The sequence below is a fragment of the Euwallacea similis genome, chromosome 27 (assembly GCF_039881205.1).
Source record: "Euwallacea similis isolate ESF13 chromosome 27, ESF131.1, whole genome shotgun sequence".
NCBI lineage: Eukaryota > Metazoa > Arthropoda > Insecta > Coleoptera > Curculionidae > Euwallacea > Euwallacea similis.
Window position 1 is genome coordinate 2,621,487 of NC_089635.1, and position 18,485 is coordinate 2,639,971.

The 18,485-nt window shown below is 33.3% G+C and overlaps 1 protein-coding gene across 1 annotated transcript; it reads right to left on the reverse strand.

Moving 5' to 3' along the window:
* Nucleotides 1–100: 100 nt before the first annotated feature.
* On the reverse strand, nt 101–1,925 carry Xpac (DNA repair protein complementing XP-A cells homolog Xpac). The gene is made up of 4 exons (XM_066402921.1): nt 1,725–1,925; nt 852–960; nt 661–794; nt 101–609 (listed from the first exon to the last, which is right to left on the reverse strand). The coding sequence occupies exons 1-4, from the start codon at nt 1,853–1,855 to the stop codon at nt 174–176; spliced, it is 810 nt and encodes a 269-aa protein (XP_066259018.1). The 5' UTR covers nt 1,856–1,925; the 3' UTR covers nt 101–173.
* Nucleotides 1,926–18,485: the final 16,560 nt, after the last annotated feature.

Sequence of the window (18,485 nt, forward strand, 5' to 3'; positions counted from 1 at the left end):
TTACATTCAATTATTTGAGGCAATCACAAAAATGGCTTGATTAGGAAATAATGCCATACCTTTTGATAATAAAAAATAACTATTTAATAAGCAATCTCCAAAAAAATACATTTAAAACTCTAACCTACTTCGTGCAATATTTTTTCTATATTATAACAGAAAAAACACTTTAATTACATTTTCTCAAAAGTTTCCATATAAGGACAAGTAGTACAATTTCTAGTATAAGTATCGTCCTCCTCATTGTAAGATTCAACTCCAAACTCATGTGCATGAGAAGTTGCGCTAGTTCTATCATACATCGAGCTTCTAATGCTCATTCTCAACTCTTTCAATTTCTTATTGTATTTTTTATTTTTTGAAATAATCTTTTTCTCCTCTCTTCTTTCCTTCTCTTCTTCTAGTTCCTCAGAACTTCCCCACACTTCCATAGCCCTACTTTCCACTTGTAGTTCCAAATACAATTTCATGTCTCCCCAATGAGTGTTATGTGGATTTTTTCGTTTTATGAACTTCAGCGGAGGCTCCCTTTTTTCCAAATCGCAATCTTGGAGAAGATATTTGGTCTTGGCTTCAGTTTTCGTGATTAATTTGTAGGTTTCAGATTCTCTACTCATAATTAATGTCATGAATGTGATATATTGATATTGAACAGCTTACTTGCACTCATCACAACATTTACAATCAAAATTATCAAACAGCCAGGAAGTGGCCAAAGGTTTATGACAATCTCGGCATTCTGGACGATCAGGTTCTACGATTGGAGGAGCTTCAGGTGGAGCAATAGGAAGCTCCTGCAATCCAATATTATTCAGACCTAAAACCTTTTTTTAATAAATTTTATTTATTACATCTTCTTCAGATTGCTCTGGGTTTTCTTCCAACAAAAATCCACCTCCAGTATCTTTATACCTAGTGGCCCCTATTTTGATTGTAGTTTTGTCTATTGAAACTATTTCTCTATAAAATAATACTGCATACAGGTGTTTCATAAAAACTTAACTTCGAAATCAGAAAACTGGGTAAAGGCAAGAAAGGGGCCCATAAATCACTGTTAAACAGCACAATTTTGGCTTTATTATTGAAAATTCTTACTCTTAATGAAGGTTTATATATAACCCATATATTTCAAAAGGGTTAAAGAAGGATTCGGAGTCTAATTTTAGTAAGAGTTCAGTAATAGCAGTAAGTTGTTGACAATATAAACTTTAAGGTGATAATCTATTTTATAGAGAATTATTATTCCTGTATATATTCATAAATCATCTGTACAAAGCCCTATCACAAATATCTAAAATTGAAATATGATGATTTAATCTAACTTGTCTTAATCCTAAAGTTAATGGTTTTTGATATACAGAAAAGCAAAGCTAAATTTATTTAAAATCTTGTATGAGGGTTTTCAGTAAAACTGAAACTATTTTCTCCAATTTTTGATATGTTGTGTCGAACCATCATATTGTGATCTCGAGAATTGGTGGTAAAGTTTTTCACAGACCATTTAGCGATGCCCTGTATTTTTTGTTTTACACGGGACGACAAATATATAGTTTTTTCTGACTTTTAGCCCTATTATCACTGAACTCTAACCAAAATTTGACTCTGAATCATGCTTAACCGCAATTTTATGCTGGAAAAATTTCTACGAAAACTTAATTAGAATATTTGCATTTCAAGTACTGAGAAAAACTAGATATTAACAGATGATAGACGGTAGTATTTACCCTTTTGCGTAAGGATGATGGACAAGTTTTGCATTTCTCAAGGTAAGTGCCTTTTGACGATTCTTTTCTATTCGATCTTTGAGATATTTAGGAAGGTCTGTATCCACTTTGGGATCTGAATTCTGGGACATGATTCTATCGCCCAAGAAAACCAATTATTATCATTAAAATCAGGATTTTTAATTTAAAGAAGCAGGACAATAACTGACATTTACAAGATACACTAAAGGTATAAAAGTTAGGTTAGATTCTCACAACGCAGGCGCATTTTTGAGAAACGAATAAGACATGGGACTCTTCTATGGACAATAGACATATTTCAGGTAATTCTTTATATTTGCCCTAGATGGCGGATGAATACTGTAATTTACCGAAAATCATAGTCAGTACCGTAATTTCATTTTCTTGCTTTAATCAACTATATTAGTTCTATTCATTAATGACTTTCTTATGCCATGCAAGGCAGAATGAACAAATACAAGGTTTGTATTATGCAACTTTTCCTCGTATAACGTTATGCGAAAAAAAGTATTTTTAATTGCCAATTTAAATAAAAATAAAGCGAAGCATATCAAATTATGTCCAGCAGAACAATATCCAACATAAGATTTTAATAAATTTGCACTTCATTAATTGTCTATAATTATAAAGTAGGTAGTTTTCTACGAGAGTAAAAGCAGACAGGCGTGTACGTAAAAGCTACATTTCTACTCAAATACAGCAAGATATTATTTTTATCAGAATTCTTTACGCTGTCTAACTCACCTCTGTTATATTGTTGGCAGAAGTGTTTTGGTATGTATCACAAAAAGCCTTGACCTTCGGGTTGGTATTCCTAGGTATCCATTTAACTCTAATTATGCATAACGTAGTTTACACGCCTTTATTTGCAGCGAATCACAAACCTTACACATCGATGAACCCAGTTATACGACCTTAATAATGAATTGCGAATTTTCATTTACGTAAGCTGACGTTGCAAAATTGACGATTTACTGATGTTTTTTAAACATTGTTAACGTAAATTGGAGGATTTTTAATAGATTTAATAAAGAAGTTTAGTTACAGTGTGCTCCAAGTGGACTACCATTCTAAATAGTTACTGGAAGCACATATATTCTAAGCGCATGCGTTACAGGTGTGCTGCAGCCAGAGTGTGCATATGCGTTTTAAAAAAAATTTAAAAATTGAGATTAGTTAAATAGGTCCATTAGCACGCGCCTAGTTATGCACCATACTTTGAGCTTCTTTTAAGTCTTTCTACTATTAAACTGAAGATTGTGACTGTAATAAACAATATCTGTGACAGATTCGAAACTTAAGCTTAGGAAAATTTGGGATATCCGTAAACAGAAGTTTTAGTGCTAAAAAAATCACATTGTTACAACGCAAAAATAAATCGTACTTACTTTTTAATGAAAGTCTACAAATAAATCAATGCCATGGCGTTCCACTAGTCCCACTGGGTGGTTTTATGTATTAATTTGAAAAAATAAAGTTACATAACTAAATAATAATGTACAACCTACAAAGTGCGTCACAAATTAAAGGTTTAGCTACATGGAATGTTAGCAACGCGATAAATTTAGCGTAAAAATTTTCAAACTAAAAATTGAGTATTACCTCAAATATTTTTTTATCCTCCAGGATTTAACGTCCTTAGGAATTGCGGGACATATATCTCTATTATGGGACAGCTCCAAAGCGTTCAATTAGCTCTGGAGTCGCTTCTCTTTTAGGGTACTTAGTATTTTGTAAATAATCTAGAGTTATCTTTACGTTACGAGTATATTCTAAAATTAGACTTTATATATCATATATAATAGAAGAGAAGCCCTTTTTACCCTATACGTTACATCCAATCAATTCAATTCAAAGAACATTTTCTGATTTTGCTGTAACTTTCCAAATAATCCCAATGAAGGAAACATTATCCATTTTCCTATAAACCGTTGTGAACTAGTTTCCTTAACGATGGCGTCATAAACTTCCAAGTTACTATATTTAGATGTTATATTATTCCCACTCCTTATGAGCTACATCGAATGAACATAAATTGACAAGAGTTTTTCTTTTGCACATCTCGTTATGGGTTTTGTAACAAAAATAGGAAATTAATGTATCTGTGATGTTCTCGTATGAAACAAGATAGGTAAGCAATTTATCAATGTAACTATGCGTTCGTTTTTTTTGTCTAGTTAATAATTATAAATTCTAATTAAGGCCTCTTGAGAACAATACGTAAATGCATTTTAAATTAATATAAAATGTATATGGTTGAGGGCTCAGACAATACAAACGCCAAGGCCAAATTGCATGTGAATTATATTAGGCGTTTCCATCTATTTCCGTGTGAACATTTATCATAAACAATGAATATGTAACTATAACTGCCTAATTGAATATTACAGGTTATGGTAAACAAAAAGTTGAATTTGGATCATGATTGTTACTACCGAATTGTTACCTTACAATCGCTTTTCAATCAATTTAAAATCGAAAAGAGAATAGTGATTTGAGTTTTTTTCTAAACTATTAGTCTAATTTATTTGCATCACCTCGAACTTTTTTTCTGAAAATTTTCATAACGCCGGCAGGTACCCAACATTAGCCACTTTTCAAGTTTCGAACGCCAACATCTCAGGAACGGGTGAGGCAATTGCCTTAACAATGCAAGTCAATTTAATGGCCTGCATGAGCTCTATCAGCTTGTGCTGGGTCGCTCTCTTTAATTCAATTCGCACGATATAGACTAATGCCAATTCTGATTTTCTCTTTGGATTTTGAGGTAGTTAAACATATTGTTCCTATGGACCAAATATTATTAAATAGCAAGAAATCCATTAGAGATAAGGCTATAAAACCTTATACATATTAAATCAGCTCGAAGAGACACGTCTAAAACAATATTAATGTATAGGGTGTTTCGTTAAAAAAACACCAACTTAGCTTTTTATGACCAAGTTGCAATGCCCGCTAGTTTTAATTGACATTTATGCCATAAATAATAAATAAAGTAACTTTTGTTTTGCATCACAAACGCTGTATTAACTTCCAATTTATTGATGGCATTTAATTTATGTGGTTTATTACGGGATTATGCCATGATTTGATCTCGTAAGCGATTTTATATGGTACTAAAATTTGATGAAACCATTAGTTATGGGAAATGCTGTTTAATTTGCTTAATATGTCACTGCATTGCTAGAAAAATATAAGAGGGTAATTAAGAACTATCCTCTCCAATTCCATTTGAGTCCAAGTTTGAGTAAAAATTTTAGTAAAACGAACGTTGCAAATGCAAGAGTATAGGCACTTGGCAATCTTTATACAACATGATCTCTGAAAGATAGTTTTTACTTTCGCAAAGGTCAAATTTTTAGATAACCAGCAGCAACATCAGCGATGCAAACATCTATAATTTCACATCTAAGCAGATTGTCTTTATTTTTAAAGGAAATTACTGTACAAAATATCAGTTGACCGTATAGTCTGAAGCCAGTGGGTACTATAAAATTCAACGGCGATTTTTCTATTGATAACAATAATACAATAAATCATTATACCACCCACACAAAAGGATAAAATATATTTTAATGAAAAAACTTAATAATCGTATTATCATATGATTTATTCTTAATATATATTTTTAATTAGGTGGGTAGGAAATAATGTATATTTTTAAATTATATCCATGTACTGTTGTATTTATTGTAGCGAAATCCACACAACTAACCCAAATGTCCTTGGTTGAAATATAAAAATAACTCGGTTTTCCTATACTATATGTATATTTTTTCAAGACTAAAACTGATTGCTGGTAAGATAAGCTGGCTTGGAAGAAGAAGACAAACTTGATAATATTTTGAAATTGAGAAAAAAGTATTAGTCCTAGTGAATACTTATAAATAATGTAAATAAACGAGTGAGTTAGTAGTCAGATGCATGGTAGCATTGTTGTGGCCCAGGAGGTTGTGCAAAGATAGCCACGCGATACACCACAGTACGAGGTCATAATATAATAAGTTAGATTACCGCTTTGAATAATAATAACCACAATTAATAATTAACCAGCGGGACTCTGCCCGCCCCTCGCCTCATTCTAGAACAACCCTTTGGCATCTTGGTCCATTATCAGCTAATTATCGGCTAATTAACTAAGCGGGTATTTTTCTGACCGATTTATTTTGATGCCATATCATTATCTGTTGTATATCAATGACCAAGTTCAACGTACCTATATACAGGGTGTCCAGGAACGACTTCGACTAAATGAAAGGAGCGATTCTCCGTACAAAATTACGAAAAAAAGTTCCTATCAACTTGTGCCGGGAAATGTTTTTTAAAGAAGTTACCCCTCTTTAAAGATGGTGGCCTAAAAACGGATTAGACGCTCTCTAAACCAAAGAATAACATTATGATATAATGTTAACACGATTAATGACTATTGACAAATGTGTCACAGTGTGTCTTTGGTTCTCTATGTGCCTTTAGTTCCGATTTCATTAAATTGAAAGTAAAATTTAAGTTTATCATTAAAATTGTCGGTCACCGGATTAATTCACAATCTCTTAGTTTACGTTTGTTTACAAAATGGTTTCATTTACTAATGAGAAATATGCAAATATACACTTAGTCTATAAAAATAGTAAATATCATTGTTAATTCGTATACCAAATTTGAAGTGTAGATCTAAAGTAGTTTTAGAGTAATTAATCAAAAATCCGTTTTTAGGCCACCATCTTTAAAGAGCGGTAGCTTTTTTAAAAAGCATTTCCGGGCACAAGTTGATAGAAACTTTTTTCATAATTTTGTACGTGGAATCAACTCTTTCATGTTGTCAAAGTTGTTCCTGGACACCCTGTATATATTTTTATAGATATAGGTATATACATATGCATGTCCTTAAAAAAAGCAACATTTAAACATTTTTTTGGTTTTGATGAAGAAGACTAAATTTATTTATTGCTCTCTCATCAATAAATACCTGCTTACGCGTTCTTTTTATTTCGACGTAGAGAGGGCAAAAAAATTAAATAACACATAAAATTAGGTCAGAATAGGCACTTGTTGAAATATAAAACACTCAACAATACTGGTGAATTATTTAAATATAAATTCGGACTTATTTATATTATTTTATATTAACATGAAACAACCTGACCTGGAATTTTCGACCCCACTGTAGTAACTGAGATTGAAACCAAAGAACCTGTCCAAAATAGTTTGGACGTTGTATTTGTATTTAAGAATATAATGAATTTGAATAATTAATTTCCAGTAATAAAAAAATTGATTTTAATTTTATATCTATATTAAAAAACAAATTACTGACACAATACCACTACTCTAAAAAATAATAATACGAATAAACACGAATGGTGGTTTGCTCCACTATGGTGATGAACACCCTGGGTTACATTATACATAGAAACAAACCACCCGTGGGTAGTTAAACCAAAAGACAAGTAACTTGTACAGAAATACAACTTGATGAGTACAACACTTGATCTACATTAAATGCCCCACAAGCCTTTAAACGATTATGAAATATCTTGACCCAATTTAGGTACGAACATAAAAATTTTTATTGAATTTCAATAAAAAGAAAAAATTACTTTTTATTAATGAGTATCTTAAAATCGCTGTAAAAATATTTAAAAAAGTCTCACAGAAAATAAGAAAAACGTAAACAACTACTTCAAGGGCTAATATCTCTATCGCCCAGGAACTATCCTGCTTCCCGCATGACTTCTTGAGTAAGAGCATTAGCTCCGGTAGTAGTAGTTTCTGTGTTTCTCTTATAAGGGCCAACAAGGGCGAAACCTGTCTGATGAGGGCCAACAAGGACGAAACGCTCTAGTCTGAGATTCTGTGTCCACAGTGATATGGAACGTTTCACAACATATGAGTGTAATATCTTGTGATAGTCATTTAAGTATCATTTAAGTACTAGAATTTTTGCGTGGATATAGGTACTTTAATTTGTGTGTGTGTTCCAGCTTTAAAAAATTCAATTATCGTCTGACCTTTTAAAATTTGAAAACAATCTATTTGCAGTTCTTTGACCTTTTGTCATTATAGTCCACTTACTACAAAATTATCACTAATTGTTCTAAGGTTAGAAAAATAAATAGACTTTTTAGGTGTGCAGTTCCTGCAACACCAATTTTTGCAGTCTCACCCATTAGGGGCAAAAAAGTTGCATTAGCAACATTAGATTGTTTAAGGCGTGAGACTTACTGGTCGAAGTCTGGTTGACGTAGTAAATTCTAAAATGTAAACAATAAACGTTGATATACAAATGATCACGTTAGCAGCCGGAAATTACATTGTTATCGACTATTGAGTACCTATGTGGTATATGGCACAACACGCCTTCATTTGTAGCCAATAGGATTTTAATAGTATTGCACCACATAGGAAAAAATTACAAGAATTGATTGAACGAATCATGAAGGATTAAGTAGACGTTATCTTTTGAATCACAGAGACAATCAAATAGTTGAGTAACTGGGAAAATTTGATTTTACTACTATTGTTATAAATTTGGGGAAGATCGATGTTCACGAAGATATTACCAAACACAAAGACATTAATCTTTTGATCATGGGGACTTTGTTTTGACGCAAGTGTGTAAATTAGCATTACAAGTGTTTGTTACGACACCATGAAGGTGTTTTTGGAACTGATAACGATAAGTGAAAAGGCAAAAATTTCTTGTCAACTTAATACCTTTGCTCTTCGACTCATTTTTCTTTAGTGACTAAAGTAACATATTTCCGGCGCACTCGGTGTTTAATAATATGAGTCAAATTAGGAAAACAACCTTATCGTTAAAAGCGTATTTATAGCGATGTAGTAATCACCACGTAAGGCTGTAGCCTACGACTATCACAAATATTCCATTAGTAAATACTACACACCTTCAATGCTATTGCGTTTTCTAAGTAACGTAAATATTTTATTCTTTTGCAAACCATTCAGCCAAAGTGGTTGTAGCTATGTAAACAATTAATTTCCTGATAAAAATATAGCGTATGTCTGAGGTCCGAAGTCAATATTGTTATACAGAAGGTCAGCTAAGCAAGTGCAATGATTTTTAATTATTGTAAATGAAATAAATGAACTAATTACAGTTATAATTTAATAAAAGTTTTAATTAAATTTAAAACAATTATAAAAAGTATGTCTCGGAAATTTAGTAATTCATAAGTTTTTAGTATTATGGTATTAGAGTTTGTAATAAGGTAATGATGGGCAAACTGGCAGAGCCATCTAGGGATGAAGCACTTAAACGTCAAACCAGGTTACTACTACCGCCGCTATTAAATGGCCAAGTGATGGGGAATCCCCTTTCGGACTGGGGTACCTCACTAGAACTGAAAAGAAAAGGGAAGGGGAGAAAATGGACAGTCGAGATATAGAAGGGAGGGGTGCGGTCGAGTAGTACTAAATTAATTCGTTTTTTTTAAATTTTGTTAATAAATTGACATTTATTAACTATAAAAAACGTTCCCAATAATATTCCAACATATGTATTATAATAATTAAATACTTAGTATAATATATGCGTTTTGTAAATGACGTATTCTTTATTGTAACAATTTACGAAGTTCAGTGACGGTTGTTATTTAAATTAATTTTATTTCTAAAGGTTGATCGCTTTATGCTTATTAATCCAAATGTGTCATTGTTGTTTATGTTATCAAAAAGGTCATAGAAATATCAAGGTTAGGTGAGAAATAACACGTTTTTATGGTCAATAAAAATTGACGAAGAGTCGGCAATGGGTACCAAATAATGGGGCAGTAGAGCAGGTAAGAAAAGAAACAAAAAAAGAAGGACATTTAGTAAAGACAAACATCTAAATGCAAATGTCTCTCTTCCATGAACTTATTCATATAACAATATTTTCTTTCAGCGAAGAGAAAAGGACTTACAGAAAAACTCGATCGTCTGCGTGCGATAGGAAGAATTCATTCAAATAGTACAGTCCATTTCTTTTATGGTCAATAATTGAAATAGAATCGGAAGAATGAAAAAAAGTCAAACCTTTCCTAGAGATCAAAACCAAGAACTCTCGGTTGTTGGACAAGTTCTCATCTTGTTAAGCTGTACTTCCTGCAATTTTTGCTTAACTCTATCTCCTCGAGACGCTATGACAATTTTTTAAATATACTCTCGTAACTACATATATACTCATGATCGGTGTATCGCCTAGCCAACCATTATAAAGGTGATGATGTATAAGTAGTATGCGATTTTCAGTAACCACTCAATTTATATTTACAAGTTGTATACATAACAAGTGAAGAAAGTGGCTCTTAACGTATGAGCGTGAAATCTTGCGCACAAGCCGTTGGCGAGGGCGGCTATCACCCGAGTGTGTTAAGAAGCTTCGTGTTATGTAATTAACTTTTACCACTCGGTGCTGTTTTAGCCATTTCATGATAATTTGTTCAACATTTTTATGTCGAAATTAACATCTTTTTGCTATTTTGGAGACACCTAGTATATAGATTAGTTTTTGGTTAAGAACAAGTTTTGTCCCATTGTCTAATACAATAAAACATTTCTATACAATATTTTTTTAATTAGAGTAGTTCGTTACTCTGTGTTTATCACTCATTTGCTTTTCTTACCACACGCCTCTGTGAGGAATCCTTAACACATAAGTGTGTTAGTATTTATTTTTGCTACTATTAGCTTCATTGGTTATATTTGCTTTTATAGAAGGTTGTAGGAAAATCACTCTTTCACACTCGTAAGCCTTTTAAGTAAAGCCAGAGTCATTTTGGAACGATCTAAAGAGTTTTTTGGAAATACTCTGAAAACGTTTGAAAATCAACCTCACGCTTAAAAAAACCTTTTTTGTCAGTATGCGAAAACGATTTTTTAATATGGTGAAAATTGGCAATTTCACGTGGCATTGGTTAGCACTAGTTATGATAATTCGTTTTGTTTCGTTTACGTCGTAGGCAGTCACGATTATTTGCATTTTAATAACGGAAAAACACCAGGTTTTAAGTAAATCTTACAAAAAATTATATCACCCTAGGTAAGCGCCAATTCAAGGCTGAGAACACGTAATAAAATCTCACCTTTTCAGTTCTGGAAATGCTGAAATTTCAATGCTGTTAATGTCGTAAATTATATTTTTTTAATAAAATTGCGTCTAAAACAGTTTAAGTTCTACCGGGCCATCGACCATATTTTACCTTGAATGTCGCTTGCAACCATTTTACATTGTCAATAATTTCCCTTTTAATTAACTTGTGATTGGAACTAATTTGCAGAGATCTTCCTGTTTTGCCAGCAGAATTGTTTAGCTGGCGACCAATTGTTAAACTATAATTTATTTTTCAGCGATCGTTGATTAAGTCACTCAGTGAAATTGCCGTTTTTATATACCAATAGAGGCAATTTAAACAATCAGAACTAGAGAGATGTATATTCCCTAGCTCGTATTGTGATCGATGTAATATGTAAAGCAAAATTATCTATGTGTTCAATGGAAGCTGATTCAAGATAGTTATATGAAAATTATTACTAAGCAGCAATTCAGCTCATCTGCGCTTTTCTAGAAATTATCAAGTTTTCTCGAACTTTCCTTCCCAGATTAAATATCTAAGATTTAGTAACAAAATGACACAGGAAAAGGAAATTCCTGAACTATATGTATTTTGACCTGCATTTGCCTCATCCAGACCTATATCTCGATCAATTCACTATCTAGATGCTTACATCAAAGTAGTACCTGAAAAATGTTCTTAGGTCAATTTATTGAAAATAAATTTACTACTACGGTTCTCACGATTAAGAGCGTGCAAGCAACCAAAGTTCAGGTCTTCAAGTGCTTGAATTTTGCTGTACTGGGCTCAAGGACCTTTGTAACAATCCTGGAAAGAAATACGAAGATTTTAATTATAAAATAAATGTGCATTTAGGTCTCTGATACGTTCCAGAGGGAACACCTCTAATGGTTCATTAAATTAGCTCCCATTTGAGTCTATAATAATTAAGCCTGATAATGTACTCGAACTAATTCTCTTATTGTCTTATTTTGTTTGGAACCCCCGACATCTAAAAAACAGTGTAACGTCTGCGTATATATCGCAGATCTTACCCAGTTATTATTGAATGTTTATTTCAAAACCCACTTGCATCAAGATTAGCCTCTCATTCCTCCTACTAAGCAATTAACAGCAACAACGGTATTTCAAATCGCTTCCTGTTTTTTGTTGCAACAAAAAGACGGATAGTTCAACCATGAAAAGAAAAAATATCAAATAAAAACATTTTTATGGGTACTTTTCCAGTTTTAATTAGGTAAAGATGGTATTAAAAATGGTCAGGTTTTTTTCTTCAAGGCTAGCGATTGTTGAAAATTGCAAAGTCCATATTCCCAACATTTTGAGTTACACATAACACTCAGTATTAACGCTTAATGCGATGCGCAATAAGATCATATTTAGATCTAATCGGACTTTCAAAATAAAAAAAAATTGTAAGATACGAAAAAATGGTCTAAAGCAATAAGATTAAGGTGATAACAAAATTCAATCTTTCGAAGTGACACCTTCATGTTTGCAGTGACGTGTGTCTTAAGCGCGTGCGTATAAACGTGCAATGACCCGGGGGCGATTCCGCGCGTTGCAAATTTTTGCCACATTAGGCGAAATTATGCTTGAAATTGAACTCTGTGGAACGAAAACCGGTTTAATAAACCTAAAAAGAGAGTCAAGTTCTTAAGCGTTTTTTTACGGTTTATGGACCATAAACAAACTTTCGTGCGAAATCAAATTCAGTAGAAATCATAAAACAGTACGTGCAGTCTGTTATCTATGCATTTAACGTTTGTTTTTATCTCATCGATTACTGCAACAAACAAGTAATTTATTTACTTAATATCAATAGACTCAATCGATAATTTATATTGAAAATTTTCAAGTCGCAATGCATGCTTATCGTTGTTATCTGATGCAATAAACCGACGTCACAAGGCAAGCAGGAATGCTGTCCTGTTGCAGGAGGTGTGTCGGCCAACCAGAAGGCTGCATTTGGCAGGCCCCCCTAGACGTAACACGGCCTTGTCTTCGAGCTGTGGCTGTATTTTCTTTATAAACAAGACAACAATCTACTTAATTGTAACGAGCGTTTATTGAAAATCCACGTCATGTGAGATTGTTATTGGAGCCACCCATCCAATGATCGAAGCGCGTCACCAACCAAATAATTTGCCTCCTTGACCCCCAAGTTTGATTAACTTTAATTTTTAAACATTAAATTGAACAATTTAACATCGTAAATAAAGAATAACACTTTCCTGCCTACCAGAAGGCGTCTGTGACGTCAACGACACACCTCCTTGGTTGTTGTTAAATGAACGTTTCACTTCATGACTCTCTTTTCAATGAATTCGCGGATTTCTCTGTACGTGTCTAAAATTGTTCAAATGTTACACAATTTTGCACAAGCGGCTAATTTGCTGGAAGCTTCAGGTTAAGGTGTCTCGTGAGTTCCGTTAAATAGCATTGTACGCTACATGACGCAATTGCGACGCAATTGCGGAGGAAATTTATTTTTTCTGGAATTAACTTCGTTTTCTCCATTAAAAAAAAACGATGTATCGTGGTGCGTCAATAATTATACATATATTAAGAATTAATTGATTTGTGAGTTCGGAAACTTTTTGATCTCCCCTAATTTTTTGAAGTTTCTTCCTGTTTTTGAGATGTTAGCAAGGGAAGGATTTATTAGGTTGAATAGCTTGGAGAGCACCGGGTCACAAGCCCTTATGCTACAGCGTTTTCAGTTCTTAAGATATTATAAAGTCCAAATTTTGTACGCAAATCACGTTACAGTCACGTATGGATTTTTAGTTACAAAACTTATCATACACGCAAATTTATTTTGCAGTTCTCAATTGATTATTTATACTCGGAAATTTACATCCATTGTTCAATTTAGGAACTTTTTGGGTTATCAGTAAGAGTCATGAAAAACATGATATTTCGCAACTTTTGCAAGTTTTTAGATATTAAATTGAAACTTTATACGTGAACCTCCCTTTAGAGCATAGGCAACTAAATTTTACAACTGAAAATCAAATTTTTCTGGGGTCACGCCCCTTTTTTGCGCCTCGCGTTTCTTGATGGCGGTGTTTTCATCATCCACATTCCGAAATTTGAATGAATCGCTCAATTTACAAACGTTTTTGCCTCTTGTGATTTTTCCGAACATGTACTTGTTTTCGAACTATTTATTAGAATATTTTAGAAAAGTACCAGTCACGGTGCCCTCCATCTTACTCAATGTTTGACAAAGCATATTTCCCAAGTGAAGCGTTGGGGATGTACAGGGTATTTTCAGTTCTTTATCCGGGCTACTAACTGTTGACCAAACTCTATAATAACGATGCAGCTACGGCTATATATTGATAAGAAGTTTTCTTCTGAGACTGGCCTGAACTATCATATTCTGGAATATATCGATGTGATTCTAAAACGTCCTATATAGACGTGCCAGAATCTTCTCGTAAAGTGCATATACAAGTGATTTTTGTCAGCTGTGTCATTGTTTAGTCAGACACCCTGTATATCACATACCTAATTTGGCTAAAAATGGGATAGTATTTTCATCAAAATTGAAGCTAGTCATCACATTCGCATTTCAGCAGAAACTGCAACCTTTTGCACGATATTCCCCTACGGAAAACTACTGCAGACAAGGACAGAGCGTCGGTCTGTCGGTTAAATCCATTTGACCATTGATAGTGGTCACTCTCTAATTATTCCGAGTAATGGTTTATTATAGCACGAATAAATGGTGACAACGTTATTTACAAAGTTATACCTATTAATAGCTACTTGCACTTGGAAGTTTCGGGCTTCAGCAAACTGTACCATATGACGTTCGAAATTTTACTCGTAACCGAAATGAAGAATGGTACGTGACCATCGTCACGTGACCTGACATCAATTAAAAAGCCCCTCTTGACTGGTGTTCAGTAATGCCGCACATTCTTGAACGACCAAATGGTCTAAATCAGGCGATAAGAAAAATTGCATTGAAATTTTCGCAGTTTTTAGCAAATTTATTCAGTGCTCTTAAGGGAACGTGATTAAGAGAAGTGATCTTGTTCCCACTTTTTGGGACCGCCATTAAGGTCAAATTTAATATTTTTATCAGCCCAGGATAGTCAGTTCGCATTACCCTCAAAAAAGGCGACGACTGTAGGTGTGAGTTTGCACATTCCACCAGTCGGGTTATCAATTTGAGATACACATATGGTTATATAAGCACATATGTGCGCACACACATTGAAGAATTTTCTACTGCACTGCTGCCTCCATTTGTAATTATTAGAAAAATTATTTTACTGCAAAAAGCATTAATAATGTTAATTATTTGCACTAGAACCATAATAACAATGCGAACCCAATAAAATTATACGATTATAACGGCTTTATTGATAATAATTGAAAACCTATTCTGGATCATTATTTTTTATTCGAGTTACGTCACTCGAAAAATGAAACCCACTGTGAATGCAACTTTTCTGATTCCATAAACGTATAGGAAAGGTTTTGTTACGAAGCAAAATAATATGGTGCGATGAGTAATGCCAGATTCTGTTTAATTAGACAATATGCAAATTTTTCCGTTCAATCAGGTCATATTTTTACGAGTTCTTTTACGTCTTTTTAAATCTGGTACCTCCAGGAAACAATAGCTTCGTCCTGATGGAAACGATTTTTATTTCAATGTCTTTGCGCCACGTATCAATCCGGAAAACTCATCTCGACCATCGCGCTGGTAAAAAAATAATCAGCAAAGGATATTTTTCCATTACGGTTTGTGATTAAATTACAATCTGATACAGCAAAACAAGATGGTGTATAATAACGCTTTATCGGCTTAAACGATGTGTTCTCGACTTTTCTCCGGAGCTTATAACTTTGATATCTGAAATTAACTGAAGTGCTATTCGTTATGATTTCCACGTTTCCAGCATGAAAAAATTTCATTACTATGATGACGCTCGACTGGTAATTTACATAGAATGTCTGATATTGCACTAATAGTAATGTTAGAAGGGTTCTTATTATTAGTACCTAATAAATCACCGATTCGAGGATCCCAAGGAAACCAATTCCGAGAGTTTAAACCTCCAATTCAAGAGGAATTGTATTTCATCCGCATGACTTTAGAGGCCGTTGCAGAGACCCACGTACCTTTTTTTTCTTTTTTGATCCCCCTTTTTCCACCGTCAAAATTGTTTATGGTGCGCCAGTGATTTTTTATTATTTTGATAAATGCTTAATTTCAAAACTATTTTGTACTTTTTTTTAATTTATGGATATCGAGTCATTTCGGTGAAATGTAAAATTGGATCAGATAAAAAATACGCAAATGCGACAAATAAAATATTTGAAAGGAAGTTATAAAATTTAACTTTTTTTTAAGAAAAAATATATTTTTTTGCACAACATCGCTAATTAAATTATGAAATGACGCGGATGCATCCAAGTGAACAACAACATAATTTTTTCCATTCTGACGTACATACAACGCGTAATGTGGTAATGAAGCATTTTGAAAAACGATCAAAGAACTAACATCTAATCAAATATTTGCGTAGAAAGAACAATACCATTGAAAGAAAAAACTTGGCGTTCGCCTTTATAGATTAGACTTTAATCTTTCGTTTGATTCTTCGCGAATTACTTTGATTCTGTCTAAAATGAAGATTGTTTAAATCTGCAATTAGAGCTCTCATTCGTTCACACAATATATCCTAGTGGCTACTTAAATAGTCGCACGCAAGCCTAGAATCGATGCCACTTTAGTCTAAAAATTAGAATCCCCAATTTTTAATTTAACCATTTTATTAAATATAAACCACTTATTGCCAACTTAAGAGCTGCCATGACTCGTGTCCATTTCTCAATTCATTTTAAATGCAATATCATTTCGACCTGTCGATCAAAAATCCCTGCACAATTAATTATTATAAACATTCTTTTTTCAGTGATAATGAAAGTTCTCTATTGAAAATTACCACATCACCGGATGACAATATCCATCAAGCAGGCACGTTTTGGATTTAAACAATTTTTGTAACACACCTGATAATGGTACTTCTGACGTCAGACGAAGAGAATTAAAACCAAGAACATGGTACCAATTACCTGCGAGAAAAGCATTTTATTTTTATCAGGTATCTGGTGTAGGTCAAAATGATCTTACTCGAGCACTTTTTGGTTAGTGAAAAATTCCTGCCATGTCACAACCGTTTATTTAAAGTCCTTACACGGTTTCTTTTTAAAGAAACCAGTAAGGGTTTCATCATCTAGGCCTAGAAGCATTAAGACCATAGACGCCGTGAAGCCACTCACGTCCACCAAAATATTCTTTTCTTATGCTAATAAAGCAGCAAGGTCTGAATTGCAACTGAAGACAATATTCTTTGGGTTTTTTCTTCGGTAGTTAAGTTTGACCTATTATATTTAAGGCGCGTTTTAGGAAAAGAAAATTTCTTTAAAATCATTTATAAAAGTTGCAGTTAGAAGAAATCGACCCTTATTATGATTACTGATGGGACGATCGGTCTGTTTTAATTATCGAATACCTTGATCTCCAATACTTTCAATAATCGAATAATCATTCGCATTCTGTATTCAAATGCGAATAGAGCTAGTAATAATTAAAAATCAAATTATTCGATTATTACTAAGTAGGGTACCATTATACACCAAGTAAGCGAATGCTAGCATTATTGAGGTTCAGTGAGAAAAACGATGATTTGCCTTTCCTCAATTTTTTGCTTTATTCCAACCCCAGAACACCACCACAGAATGACATGAACTTTCAAAATGTACTTTTAGTTTCGAATATTGTTGAGAGTTCTCCGAGAGTTGCCAGAAACGGTAGACCGTTTCAATTAAATAGCTACCATAATTCTTTTTATATCTTCATATACACACTTCTCTTTTGCAGTACAATACAACAAAATCTGAGGAACCAAAGTTGGCTGAGGACTTTCAAATTTGGTGTATGGGCTTAGGTCCCGATTCTACACAACTTTTCTTAACAACATTATGTTGTATTTGACACAGAGAAGACACTTTACTTTACAGGAAAATAGGGTTTTTGAAAATTTTCTAGACGTACTTGATTTTCTAAAAGTGAAAATATGTTAGAAATGAGTTTTTAACCAAACAGAGCTGAACCCTAAAAAATAAAAATTTAAATTGAAAATGTTTTACCTTTTACAAGAGTTGTTTCACCTATCCGGAGACACGATATGTTAAGGTGAATAGTTCCATGTATTACGGAAGGCGGTGGTCATTATCAACATTTATTGTATATATTATTGGTTTATTATTACTAATGCCATTTGATTTTCTCGTTTTGAAAGTTGCGAATTTGATAAAAAAAGTGTAAATTTTATACCTATTTTTTTCAGAACGGCCGCTTTTAGCGACAGTACTTCTGAAAGTGCTCCATGACACTCGATAGGGACATCTTCGCGTTAACCTGAGCCAGCCAGCAGAAAACATTATCAACCCAGGGCATGATGCATGGAATTAGTAGGTGTTTCCGTTTCAATTTTACCTTGTATACAGGAAACTTACAGTTTTTAAAAATGCGTGCATAAAAATCAATTGCGAGCGTTTTTTTACAAACGGCCGCTAGAATACTTTGAAATCAATTTATTGTCTCAAAGTATTCATGCTGCATATCCGATATACT

Coding starts and splice junctions, on each gene's coding strand:
- Xpac (XM_066402921.1), bottom strand. CDS start 1,855: ATGTCCCAGAATTCAGATCCCAAAGTGGATACAGACCTTCCTAAATAT. Junction 961..1,724: donor CATCATCCTTACGCAAAAGG/GTAAATACTACC, acceptor ATTATTTTATAG/AGAAATAGTTTCAATAGACA. Junction 610..660: donor AAATGTTGTGATGAGTGCAA/GTAAGCTGTTCA, acceptor AATTATGAGTAG/AGAATCTGAAACCTACAAAT.